The sequence below is a fragment of the Diaphorina citri genome, unplaced genomic scaffold, assembly GCF_000475195.1.
Source record: "Diaphorina citri unplaced genomic scaffold, Diaci psyllid genome assembly version 1.1 scaffold2757, whole genome shotgun sequence".
NCBI classification, from domain to species: domain Eukaryota; kingdom Metazoa; phylum Arthropoda; class Insecta; order Hemiptera; family Psyllidae; genus Diaphorina; species Diaphorina citri.
In genome coordinates this window covers 15,318-29,937 of record NW_007380174.1, presented here as the reverse complement: position 1 = coordinate 29,937, position 14,620 = coordinate 15,318, and the positions used below count along the sequence as shown (strand labels likewise).

General features: G+C 40.1%; 1 protein-coding gene across 1 annotated transcript; it reads left to right on the top strand.

Annotated features, from left to right (window-relative positions):
• Positions 1–621: 621 nt before the first annotated feature.
• LOC103519497 (golgin subfamily A member 4-like) lies at positions 622–14,620 on the top strand (the record flags this gene model as incomplete). The annotated part of the gene is made up of 12 exons (XM_026830976.1): positions 622–1,187; positions 3,570–3,947; positions 4,052–4,354; positions 4,970–5,117; positions 5,339–6,187; positions 6,766–8,334; positions 9,264–9,452; positions 10,297–10,427; positions 10,806–10,970; positions 11,753–11,797; positions 12,154–12,245; positions 14,422–14,620. Coding segments are annotated over 12 exons (4,634 nt in total), but the record flags the coding sequence as incomplete, so codon positions are not given.

The window sequence follows — 14,620 nt, the reverse complement described above, 5'->3', positions numbered from 1 at the left end:
CAAATGGTCTATTCTTAATTCCACATTTTCAGTTTGACCAAGATTTCAAATGGTCTATTCTTAATTCCACATTTTCAGGATTTGGAGAAGAGGCTTACAGAAGATGACAGTGTTCATAAGGAATTAGCCAGGATGACCTTGGAGTTAACGCAGGTCAAACGACAACACAAGTAAGTTCCCTCTGTGCCCGAGTGGTTAAGAGCACCGACTCTCAAACCGCAGGTGCCGGGTTCGAATCCCGGTCATACGGAGGTTTTTCAACTGCCCACCTTTATGACTCAGTGTTTAAAAGAAGTGACTCTCAAAATGAACGTTCTAAATTCGAATCCTGAGTGGGACGGAAATTTTTTGCCCAGACTTTTTCGGTTGATAAGCTGTTCCCGGATAAATATTAGTCCTTTGTTTAGACCAGCCATTCTTAACCTATGGTCCGTGGACCACTAGTGGTCCGCGAGAAGGTTTCAGGTGGTCCGCGAGTCCGGGCGGGAATCGAACCCGCGGCCTAGCGCTTACAAGGCAGACGCACTACCAACTAAGCTAACTAGGCTGGCTGGTAAAGGTCTGGTCCATTTAGAACACAGTGAATCCAAACTTTAACAAATATCTCTTGTTTTATTACAGTGGTCAACATGGAAGCCGACGGTAAGGAAAAAGAGAGTGTCTCCCTCAAGAAATTACAAGCTGTGGATTTACTCAAGCAAGAACTACAGAAGAAACTCGAGTCTGAGGGTGCCCTGGAGAAAGCCCTAGAGGAGAAGAACAGGGAATATTTAGAGCTCAAACAGGCCCTGGAAACGACAAACAGTGAATTCAAACAAACCCTGGAACAGAAGAACAGGGAATTTCTAGAACTCAAACAGACCCTGGAAAAGACTAACAGTGAATTCAAACAAACCCTGGAACAGAAAAACGGCGAGTGTGAGAAAGTCAAACAAGCCCTGGAACAGAAGAACGTAAATTGCACCGAGTTAAAACACCAATTAGAAGAAGTTCAAAAGAGACTCGAGGCTGAGACCAACCTAGAGAAATCCCTAGAGCAGAAGAACAGAGAATGTCAGGAACTGAAGCATAAGATGGAAGAACTAGAAAGTACTCTGGAAACGTTGAAGACAAGTAATGATGAAATGATAAGGAATCTGGAAACAGAACTATGTACGCCGTCCAGTGTAGATACAGGTTTAGAACAGGTGAGTAAATTATTAAGGTACATACATATTTATATAACAAGATTACATTAAAAAAATCTAAATATGAAGAACCTAACCTAGTAAGGTTCCCATGACCGCTGCCAAGATCCCCCGTTGAATAGCGAGGGATCCAAAGTCCCGATATTGTCCCGCTTTAGCTGGTCCGAACCTAATATTATCATTGAGAGCATGAGAGCAATAATAATTACATAATAATAAAACAATATTTATTTATTTTATTTTTTTTTTTTTACAATCATTACGAAACGATAGGTGGGTATAAAATATGTTTGTACCTCACCAGCCCCCCCCTTCCTCCAAAAAGGACTGCGTCCCGCTTTGGGCCAAAAAAATTATGGTCACCCTACTCATGTCCTGTTGAGGTGTGTCCACACATAGTCGATTATGTTTGGACATCTTTAAATTTCTCTGACCCTGGTCTTGATTCACACAATCTTTCCACCTTTTCTTCGGCCTCCCTCGCCCTTGTCTCTCCCTCACTTCCATTCTCTCAACTCTTGTCCCTATGTAGCTCTCATCTCTTCTTTCAACATGACCATACCACTGTAGTTTCCTCTCCAATTGACTGAACTACTAGTCTGGAAATAAGTTGTCTCCCCCTCACTTCCATTCTCTCAACTCTTGTCCCTATGTAGCTCTCATCTCTTCTTTCAACATGACCATACCACTGTAGTTTCTTCTCCAATTGACTGAACTACTAGTCTGGAAATAAGATTAAGGGGATTCAGCACTTGACAGAAGAACCCCTTCTTCGGCTCAAACCTGAAATGGAGAAGAATTACAAGTCAGACACGGTTGGTCTAGTGTTAATGCGCTTGCTTGCATGCAGAAGGTCGGGTTCGAATCCCACCATCGACAAAAATTTGTACTCGTTTTTCGATTGCAAATATTTCAACGGGTTACTTTCTGGTGATCTCGTGTTGACCCAGCACCTAAATGGGAAGTATTGTGTCTCTTCTCGCCCGGATTTTTAATTGAAGTCTACCCAATAATTCAGGTCCTTAAACTACTATAAACCTATACGTATATGTACTATCAAACTTTCTTGACTTGGCGGGGCGGAGCGCTACCGCGCTCCTTAATTATGTACATGAATTCATCTCACTAATTTTGTGTCATTCTATTTACAGGCAAGTGAAATGTTGGAGAGTAGTGTTCAAGAGAAAGACAACATGATCACCGCAAACCGCTCTTCCGATCTGTATTTTTTTTTTTTATTATTATTATTATTTTTTTTCACTTACCTGTCTTGAAAAAAAAAAAACTTCATTTTAGAGATCGGTATTTTTTTCGTTCAAACGTACTGTACCAAGTATTGTATGGATCTAGTAGCCTAGTTAACTTGGAGGGTATCGTGCCTGCTTTATAAGCGCTAGGTCGTGGGTTGGTTTCCCGCTTGGGGCGAACTTTATCCCCCAGGCTGAGATAAAGTTCGTCCTTTAGCCTTATTGTGTACCTCATGTCCTGTTGAGGTGTGTCCACACATAGTCGATTATGTTTGGACACACCTTTAAATTTTTCTCACCCAGGTCTTGATTCATACAATCTTTCCACCTTTTCTTCAGTCTTAATTTTCAATTGAAGTCTACCCAATAATTCAGGTCCTTAAACTACTATAAACCTATACGTATATGTACTATCAAACTTTCTTGACTTGAATTCATCTCACTAATTTTGTTTAATTCTATTTACAGGTAAGTGAAATGTTGGAGGCCAGTGTTGAAGAGAAAGACAGCATCGTGAGAGATTTGACCCAACAAATGGACCTCATGAATGTCCAAGTGAAAGAACTGAATGAAAATCTAGTGGAGAAAGAACATGCTGTGAAATCTTTACAAGAAACTATTGAGAAAGTTGAGAAGGAAAAGAGTGCGCTTGAAAAGAAACAAGTGAATATTGAACAGCTGGAAAGTGAGAAGATAAATCTGGTGGACAAAGTCAAACAATTAGAGGAGAAAGTCGAACTAATGAGTACGAAACAAGTGCAAGCTACAGACGAATATATCTTTTGTGTGAGGAAGGCAGCGGTCCTTCTGTCTCCCGTACATTTTAGGAGACGCTTCCCAATGTCTTTGATAAAAGCCTTCTCAGCATTACACCAAAAATAACACATCTCCCTCTCCCTTCTCACAGGAACTCAATCCAAAATATACCCTTAATACAAAATATACATTTTAGGAGACGCTTCCCAATGTCTTTGATAAAAGCCTTCTCAACATTACACCAAAAATAACACATCTCCCTCTCCGTTCTCACAGAAACTCAATCCAAAATGTACCCTTAATACAAAATATACCAAAATATGCCCTCAGTACAAAATATACCAAAAATAACTTATCTCCCTCTCCCTTTCTCTCACAGGAACTCAATCAACTTCGTCTGAAACTAAAAGAGATGGAAGATACCAGCGAGCAAGGCAAACGCGACCTGCTCAGTAATCACCAGAAAGAAATGGACCTGGAGAAGACCAACCACCAGAAGGAACTGGAAGAAGAGAAAACCAAACACAGTCAGTTCATCAAACAGATTGAAAACACGCTGAAGAGCAAGGAGAACGAAATCGTACGCACGTTAGAAGAGAAGGATCAGACTATTTATAAGCTGAAGAATAAACTGCAGAGTGCGTATGAGAAGTTTAATGCTGATAAAACAAAACTGGAGGCGAGTGTGAAGAATGAGACGGGTAAATTGGAAGGGAAACTGAATGCTTTGACTGAGGACAATGCCAAGTTGAAACAAGTGAGTAAATCAAGGAAAAGTCCCGGAACGGTGGAATGTCTTTTGAGATTTTTTAGAGCCCGCTCCCACTTATCGTTCGAAAAAAAAAATCGTGTTGTGTGTAGTGGGAACAGTCTCCAATGGACCTGGAGAAGACCAACCACCAGAAGGAACTGGAAGAAGAGAAAACCAAACACAGTCAGTTCATCAAACAGATTGAAAACACGTTGAAGAGCAAGGAGAACGAAATCGTACGCACGTTAGAAGAGAAGGATCAGACTATTTATAAGCTGAAGAATAAGTTACAGAGTGCGTACGAGAAGTTTAACGCTGATAAAACAAAATTGGAGGCGAGTGTGAAGAATGAGACGGGTAGATTGGAAGGGAAATTGAATGCCTTGACTGAGGACAATGCCAAGTTGAAACAAGTGAGTAAATCAAGGAAAAGTCCCGAAACGGTGGAATGTCTTTTGAGATTTTTTAGAGCCCGCTCCCACTTATCGTTCGAAAAAAAAATCGTGTTGTGTGTCGTGGGAACAGTCTCATTTATGTAAATTACATAGTCTACATTAACCTGCCTCGGTGGTGTAGTGGTCCAGGCGCTCGACTGGTAAACAGGAGGGCGTGGGTTCAATCCCAGCCGAGGTATGGACTTTTATCCTCAATATAATTTGACCACAATAATAGTAGTAGCCTACTGCTGGAGTAAAGGGACTTTTCAGTCCTATGCGAGCAGTATAAATAAGCACTGTTATTATTATTAATTTACAAAATTACATTAGGGGGATAGACACACCTTAAGATAGACAGCGGAAAATTTGGCAGGATTTTTTTCTTTTTTCAAAATTCTTGGGCAGCCTAAGCCAAAATTCCGACTTTCTCTCCCTCTTGTTCTTTTCAAACTTTTCAAAAATATAATAAGTTGGGCGTTTAATTTTTAATTGAAGTCTACCCAATAATTCAGGTCCTTAAACTACTACAAACCTATACGTATATTATGTACATGAATTCATCGCACTAATTTTGTGTCATTCTATTTACAGGCAAGTGAAATGTTGGAGAGTAGTGTTCAAGAGAAAGACAACACCGTGAAAGATTTAACACAACAAATGGACCTCATTAATGTCCAAGTGAAAGAACTGAATGAAAATCTAGTGGAGAAAGAACATGCTGTGAAATCTTTACAAGAAACTATTGAGAAAGTTGAGAAGGAAAAGAGTGTGCTTGAAAAGAAACAAGTGAATATTGAACAGCTGGAAAGTGAGAAGATAAATCTAGTGGACAAAGTCAAACAATTAGAGGAGGAAGTCGAACTAATGAGTACGAAACAAGTGCAATGCAATGTGTTGCTAGACAGATGTAAACAACTGGAAGCTAAAGAAACAGAACTCACTAAAACTGTAGAGGAAAAACTATTGAGAAAGTTGAGAAGGAAAAGAGTGCGCTTGAAAAGAAACAAGTGAATATTGAACAGCTGGAAAGTGAGAAGATAAATCTAGGTGACAAAGTCAAACAATTAGAGGAGGAAGTCGAACTAATGAGTACGAAACAAGTGCAATACAATGTGTTGCTAGACAGATGTAAACAACTGGAAGCTAAAGAAACAGAACTCACTAAAACTGTAGAGGAGCTGAGAAGTGTAAAGGAAATGGGAAGTAGCGAGATGACCAAACTGAAAACCAAAATGCTGGAAACATTCGAAGAAAACAAAAGGTTGAAGGATCAAATAAAATCTCTGGAACAACAAGGAGCCGAGTATTTGAAAGAGATAGAATCAGAGGAGCTGAGAAGTGTAAAGGAAATAGGTAGTAGTGAGATGACCAAACTGAAAACCAAAATGCTGGAAACATTCGAAGAAAACAAACGGTTGAAGGATCAAATAAAATCTCTGGAACAACAAGGAGCCGAGTATTTGAAAGAGATAGAATTACATAACCAGAAGATAGTGAAGCTAGAAGCAGATATAACTAAGCTAGAAACCAATGTATTCGGGTGTCAAGATGAATTCAAAGAGGCTAGTGAAAATCTACAGAAAGAATTGGAGACTAAAGCAACGAGGGTGACCACCTTGGAACAACAATTGGAAGAGGTGAATGTGGAATTGAAACGGGTAGAAGATATCATCAAGGATAAGAATGAACAGGAAATAATATTGACAAACAAACAGACGGAACTCTTGACAGAACTGAAAAACCTGCAAATTACTATTGAAACCAAAAGCGAAGAAAACAATCCACGTAGCTCTAAGGAAAATCAAGATGGTAAGTCCCAGTGTGAGATTCGTAACTGAAGGGTCTGGGGTTCGAATCTCAGCAGTGAGGGAAAATATTCGCGTCAGAGTTGGCCATTTAGATGGATGTACATTGTACACCTAAATGGCCTTCAATGTACCTTTAGTTGGATATTTATGAACACGATCCTGGCTCTCAAGTAGCACTGAAGTTTCAATCTTAGATATCTGACTGGACAAAATTGGCGCTAGTCGGACTTGGGAGCAGGAATTTTTGTTCGTAAAAAAAAGGTTCTTTTCTTACACCTACACGTACATGCATAGTTACGCACTTTTCTTCGATTTTCTGTTTATACTTCTGCATTAACTTTTCCCTCTCTCACTTACAGTCCTACACATTTTGTACTTGCAGGAAAATCTAGGACTGAGGATGTTAAAGTGTTGAGTTCGAAATTGAAAGCAGCCGAGGTCAAAATATCTGAACAAGATGTCAGCATAAAACAACTCGAAGATACAGTTGCTATCATGAAAAAGGTAAATCTAACTGTACATTTTGTGTGTATTCTATAAAAATAATCATGAAAGTGCTTATTTATACTGCTCGCTTAGGACTAATTGATGTTTTGAAAAAAGAGTTTGATGGGAAATTAAAAGAAGAAACTGATAAATTCAAACAAATGCAACAAGAACTAGACACGAAACTTGACACCGAAACAAAACTGATGAAAGAGCTTGAAAATATGAAAACGATATCACTGGAACAAGAGAGCAAGATACGAAACATAGTAACGACAGAATTGGAGCAAACACATAAAGAAAAAGTAGGCGACTTGAAACATTTGATAGCGAAGCTTGAAGAGGACATGGAACATGGCAAGAGAGATATAAAGAAACAAGTAGAGGAGAAAGAAAAACTAAAGAAAACAATAGAACTACAGGAACAAGAGATCTCGTCGTTACAGAACCACAAGAAAGAAATTGAAGCAAGTAATAGTCAAGTAAATGAACGACTCGCTAAATTGAGTATAGAAAATGAAGACTTGATCAAAGAAAAAACACTCTTGCAAGAGAAACATACTCAGCTTTCCACTGAACTCTCTACACTAAGAGAAAACCGTTCGAAATCCAAGGAGGTGTTGGAGAAAATGAATTTGATGACCAAAGAAAACAGTGAACTCCTATCAGAGAAGGAGCAATTGACCAAGGTACTATCAACACTACAAGAAGAGATGAAAGAAACAAGCTCGTCACATGAACGCCAGGTGAATGAATTACACAACGAACTAACCAGGTTGAAAGCTTTAAATGAGGAGTTGAACTCGAAATCTAAAGAGGCCTTGGAGAAAACCAACTTGCTAACCAAAAAAACCGGTGAATTGACAACCGAAAAGGAACGTTTGAATCAATTAGTAGCAACATTACAGAACGAAATAGAGGACAATAAATCTAAACAAATACAAAACAACACTCTGCAGAATGAGTTACAAGAGGAACTAACCAAAGTCAAAGCTTTGAACGCGGAGTTGAGTTCTAAATCAAACGAAGCTATTGAAAAGATCAACATTCTGACCCAACAAAACAGTGATCTAGTAGGTGAAAAACAACTCCTGAGTCAATCACTGACCAGTCTACAAAACGAGTTAGACTCATCAAAACTACAAGAGAAAGACCAAGGAAGTGGTCAGCTTGCAGAACTACAAAACGAACTCTCCAAATACAAATCTGCAAACACGGAGATGAAAAGTTTCACTGAGAAATATCGCGTGGGGTGTGAGAAGCTTGCCAATTATCTGAAAATCCCTGCAAGGCGCTCTAACAATGAGATAGACCTAGACATGGAGCTTGTCATAGACAAGTTCAAAGCGTTACAAACACAGATGAAAACCAAGGAGAGAAATGAAACGGATTTCTTCATGCTAACACTAGAAGAAGAGTTGAAGAAAGAACGCGATATGAGTAAGAACTTAGAGAAGGAACTTAGAATGGAGAAGGAAAAACAAGTGAAGTTATCAGAGGCAAGCAGGTGTCAGGAGAATATGAACGTGGGAAATGTGAAGCAACTGCAAACCTGTTGTAGTCAGGTGAAAAATGAGTTGAGACAGCTGAGGGCATACTCGGTAGAACAGCTGGATGATATAACCAAGGAGTTCATAGCGATGAAAATGAATTTGATACAAGGTAAGATAAGAAACTCTGCAATCATCCCTCCTGGTGTTGTTTATTTTCTTGCTTATTATTGCTCAGGTAGATTTTGAAAATTTGTTTACTACGTTCAGATATGTAATAGGTATACACTTTGTTTAGGTTTGATAGAGCTAACTGCTGAGGTCTTATCGTCCCAAAAGCGAGAAAGCGAAGGTAGAAGAAAGACAAGATAGGAGAGAGCCAGCCGTTCCGAGAACGGACCTTATGTTTTTGGGATAAATTCTGCCCCGGGCGGAAGTCGAACCCGCGACCTAGCTGTTACAAGGCAAACACACTACCAACCAAGCTAAGTAGGCTGGCTGGAGGGCATACTCGGTAGAACAGCTGGATGATATAACCAAGGAGTTCATAGCGATGAAAATGAATTTGATACAAGGTAAGATAAGAAACAAGGAGTTCATAGCGATGAAAATGAATTTGATACAAGGTAAGATAAGAAACTCTGCAATCATCCCTCCTAGTGTTGTGTATTTTCTCGCTTATTATTGCTCAGGTAGATTTTGAAAATTTGTTTACTACGTTCAGATATGTAATAGGTATACACTTTTTTTTTTGGTTTGATAGAGCTAACTGCTAAGGTCTTATCGTCCCAAAAGTGAGAAAGCGAAGGGAGAAGAAAGACAAGATAGGAGAGAGCCAGCCGTTCCGAGAACGAACCTTATGTTTTTGGGATAAATTCTGCCCCGGGCGGAAATCGAACCCGCGACCTAGCTGTTACAAGGCAAACACACTACCAACCAAGCTAAGTAGGCTGGCTCAGCAAGGAAAATTTCAGGCTAGTATCCTCCCTATTTCAAGTCCCTCAGCCAGATTAAACTGGTCTACTCCCTGTATTGTTACTTTATAAATTATTCGTACCGAAGAACCCCATTCTGACAGACGGCACTAATGACAATTTCCAGGTGTGATCAAGATGAGTTACATGAACAGTTCACTCGCTCAGACTGTAACTCACGGGACCGATGTGACCTCATTGAAGCAAACACTGGAGGAAGAACACGCGAAGAAAATCAAACAACTCATCAGTGAGTTCAAACAAGAAATGAGTCACAAGGACGAGGAAATTCAGGCCTTGGAAAACAAACAGTTTGGTAAGTTTGGCCGAGGTCCCCGGGTTCGATTCCTGGCGGGGTCGAACTTTTTTCGACTCCGTGCTTGGAGTTTGGGGTGCACTAGCCCCGTGAGGACAATTGAGTAGCGACCAGTAGCGGCATTACCAATGTAATAAAAGATTATTGAAGTATGGAATGTGATTGCAAAAGGAGGCACTTAGTAATGCTGTGATATCCACAAGACTCACAAGAGTTGTCAAAAGGTCCTGCTTCACCACAAAGAATTCATGATTGATTTTTTGACAGCATAGTTAACTTGGAGGGTAGCTCGTCGGCCTTGTGCAAGAATTGAGTCACAAGGACGAGGAAATTCAGGCCTTGGAAAACAAACAGTTTGGTAAGTTTGGCCGAGGTCCCCGGGTTCGATTCCCGGCGGGGTCGAACTTTTTTCGACTCCGTGCTTGGAGTTTGGGGTGCACTCAGCCCCGTGAGGACAATTGAGTAGCGACCAGTAGCGGCATTACCAATGTAATAAAAGATTATTGAAGTATGGAAAGTGATTGCAAAAGGAGGCACTTAGTAATGCTGTGATATCCACAAGACTCACAAGAGTTGTCAAAAGGTCCTGCTTCACCACAAAGAATTCATGATTGATTTTTTGATAGTTAACTTGGGTAGCTTGTCTGCCTTGTACACAAGAGTTGTCAAAAGGTCCTGCTTCACCACAAAGAATTCATGATTGATTTTTTGACAGCATAGTTAACTTGGAGGGTAGCTCGTCCGCCTTGTGAGCGCTAGGTCGGGGGTTCAATTACCGCCCGGGGCGAATTTTATCCTAAAAGTATTGGTATCGACGTTATGAAAATCATTTTATTATGTCTAGATCGCAGAGATGCAGAGGAGTTCTATATCAGTAATGAACTGAAACGTTCCATCATGAATTTGGAAGAAGAAAATCAAAGCCTCACTAATTCTCTCGAAGACCTTCAACTCCAAATCAAACAAATGAAATCTGTAAGCATTTTATTATTACTTCATTTTCCAAAATTTATTACCTGATTGTTAAATTGCGTCCAGACTACAGCCGAAAGAAATCGAACCCACATAAAGTAAAGAAGAAGAAGAAGAAGAAGAAAAAAAAAGATTACTTACAGTAAGGCGATGTCGATTGACCCAGTGTAGGTGTAGACGCTGCTTTGCCTCAGGCTTTCTATTTGAATTAAAATTTGGCAAACATGATATCTAGCACATGAAGAATATTTTCTCCAATACTTTTGACTTTTTGAGTTCAATCCAGCAGAAATACGAGTGGGGGTTCTACTCATTTTAATGATAGAGTTTGACAATTATTCACTAAACCACCAGTCACCTACAGTTCCCTTTGTGTTTCAGGATCACTCGTCCGAGGTGAACAAGCTGGTGTCCCGTCACAATGAAGAGCTGAAACAGCTGGAGGTCAAATGGAAAGAATGGATGAGATTGAAACTGAATGATACAGAGGAGAAGATGAAGGAGGAGTGTGAAGCATTGAGTCAGGAGTGGCAAGTAGAGAGAAAGGTAGGTATTACCTATTCACTAGAACAATGGGTCAAAAAAGACATGCTAAATCAGGTAATTTTGGATGGAAGAGCTCCTGCGGGAGAACCCTGCCACTAAAAAATCTGCAGACATTTTGGAGGGAGGGAGAGCGAGAGAGAGAGCGAGAGAGAGAGAGCGAGCGAGAGAGAGAGAGCGAGAGGGAGAGAGAGAGAGAGAGAAAATGATATTCGGGACCTTCTGAAAGCTTTTTAACAAATTGTACCTTTCAGCCAGATTAAACTGGTCTACTCCCTGTATTGTTACTTTGTAAATTTTTCGTACCGAAGAACCCCATTCTGACAGACGGCACTAATGACAATTTCCAGGTGTGATCAAGATGAGTTACTTGAACAACTCACTCGCTCAGACTGTAACTCATATGGAAGAGCTCCTTCAGAGTGGAAGAGCTCCTTCCCTGCCACTAAAAAATCTGCAGACAATCTCAATTTTGGAGAGAGAGAGGGAGCGAGAGAGAGAGCGAAAGAGAGAGAGAGAGAGAGAGAAAAAATAATAATGATATTCGGGACCTTCTGAAAGCTTTTAACAAATTGTACCTTTTTTTCGTCATCAATATGCTTTTTTGTATTTTTTATTATTTTTCTTTCTTTTTCTTCGTTTTTTTTTTTTTTTTTTTAACTTTACGAAGCGAGTTTTACTTTTATCCAATTATCACTGAACCTGTTTGCTTATTATTTGTTCTTTTTTCTATTTATTTTACCTATTTTATTCATTTTCTTCTTTATTATTTATCTCATTTCTAGATGATACCAGAAGTTGCTGTGGCTCCACCAGAAAATAACACCGAGGTATTTTTCATTTTATTTTTTCTCTTATCATAGCTACTAAAACACCTGTATTATTGCTTCAATTTATACCGTTTTCCAAAAATAAAAACACCCAGAGCATTGCGAAAAGTATTATTGCTTCAATTTATACCGTTTTCCAAAAATAAAAACACCCAGAGCATTGCGAAAATTGAAAAAAAATTCAAACAACAAGACGAGACATTTATTTAAACTACATTTCGAGTTACACATTTAAAAATAATAATAAATAAAATAAATATCCAAGTGAAATGGAAGGTTCCATTCATTACCATTGTCATAATTATATCGTTTTTCTATCAAGATTTCACATACTTAAGTTCTATTCTGATTTCCAGGACTTAGAGAAGAGACTTACCGAGGATGACAGTGTTCATAAGGAATTAGCCAGGATGACCTTAGAGTTAACGCAGGTCAAACGACAACACAAGTAAGTGTCCTCTGTGGCTGCGTGGTTTAGAGTACTCAAGTACTGACTTTCAATCCGGAGGTGCTAGGTTCGAATCCTCGCCGGGACGGACATTTTCGGCCCAAACTTTTCCGTTAAGCTTTTCCCAGATAGGCATGAATGAAAACGAGTATACCTACTTAAAAGTGACGCGAAGATGAACAGTGTATTTAGAATGTGACTCATTGCATGTTGAAGCAGGTTCACCTATGTAGGTACCTACATATGTAGGTACCTGCCTATGTAGGTACCTATCTACCTACCTATAGGAAATTCAAGTATGCAAGCTTATTTAGTACTTCCAACTTTTTTATTAATTAGAAATCATCTTTATTTAATAGTGCTGTATACTGCTCGCATAGGACTGAAAAGTCCCTTTACTCCAGCAGTAGGCTACTACTATTATTGTGGTCTAATTCTCAAACTATATTGAATATAAAATTCCATACCTCGGCTGGGATTGAACCCACGCCCTCCTGTTTACCAGGCGAGCGCCTTGACAACTACACCACCGAGGTAGGGTTCGATTCCCGCCCGGGGCGAACTTTATCCTAAACAGATAAGGTTCGTTCTCGGAACGGCTGGCTTTCTCCTATCCTGTCCTCCTCTCTTCGCTTTCGGACGATAAGACCTTAGCGATTACGGTTCCCTGTATTAAACCTTACAAAAATGAGAAAAAACTCGCATTTAAAGTTTGCTTTTTTGCCAGCCTAGTTAGCTTGGTTGGTGGCGCGTCTGCCTTGTAAGCGCTAGGCCGCGGGTTCGATTCCCGCCCGGTGCGGATTTCATCCTGATGGGATAATGTTCGTTCTCGGAACGAAGAGACTTACCGAGGATGACAGTGTTCATAAGGAATTAGCCAGGATGACCTTAGAGTTAACGCAGGTCAAACGACAACACAAGTAAGTTTCCCCTGTGGCTGCGTGGTTTAGAGTACTGACTTTCAATCCGGAGGTTCTAGGTTCAAATCCCGGCCGGGACGGACATTTTCGGCCCAAACTTTTCCGTTAAGCTTTTCCCAGATAGGCATGAATGAAAAGGAGTATACCTACTTTAAAGTGACGCGAAGATGAACAGTGTATTTAGAATGTGACTCATTGCATGTTTAACCAGGTTCACCTATGTAGGTACCTACATATGTAGGTACCTGCCTATGTAGGTACCTATCTACCTACCTATAGGAAATTCAAGTATGCAAGCTTATTTAGTACTTCCAACTTTTTTATTAATTAGAAATCATCTTTATTTAATAGTGCTGTATACTGCTCGCATAGGACTGAAAAGTCCCTTTACTCCAGCAGTAGGCTACTACTATTATTGTGGTCAAATTCTCAAACCTCGCATAGGACTGAAAAGTCCCTTTACTCCAGCAGTAGGCTACTACTATTATTGTGGTCAAATTCTCAAATTAGGATTGAGGATAAAATTCCATACCTCGGCTGGGATTGAACCCACGCCCTCCTGTTTACCAGGCGAGCGCCTTGACCACTAATGAGGATAAAATTCCATACCTCGGTTGGGATTGAACCCACGCCCTCCTGTTTACCAGGCGAGCGCCTTGACCACTACAGCACCGAGGTAGGGTTCGATTCCCGCCCGGGGCGAACTTTATCCTAAACAGATAATGTTCGTTCTCGGAACGGCTGGCTTTCTCCTATCCTCTTTCTTCTCTCTTCGCTTTCGGGACGATAAGACCTTAGCAATTACGGTTCCCTGTATTAAACCTTACAAAAATGAGAAAAATAACTTGCATTTAAAGTTTGCTTTTTTGCCAGCCTAGTTAGCTTAGTTGGTAGCGCCTTACAAGAGGAACTAACCAAAGTCAAAGCTTTGAACGCGGAGTTGAGTTCTAAATCAAACGAAGCTATTGAAAAGATCAACATTCTGACCCAACAAAACAGTGATCTAGTAGGTGAAAAACAACTCCTGAGTCAATCACTGACCAGTCTACAAAACGAGTTAGACTCATCAAAACTACAAGAGAAAGACCAAGGAAGTGGTCAGCTTGTCTATCCTGTCTTCCTTCTTTCTTCGATTTCGGGACGATAAGACCCTAGCAGTTACAGTTCCCTCTGTCAAACCTCTTAAAAAAAAAGTTTGCTTTTAATTAAAGTGCGTCAAGAACGCGTAAAACTTACAACTCATCTGCTTTCCCCAGGGAGGAAGTTAAGGAGTTGCGGCGACTTCTCAACCTGGGCAAACCAGGGGAGGAATCAGCATCCGATGTAGAGGGGGAGACAGATAAGAATAAAGAGGATAAGTTGGGATCGTGCCTGGAACTCGAGTATCTACGCAACGTTCTGTTTGAATATATGATGGGCAAGGAACCAATGGTGAGTTGGAATTGTCAAAAATAG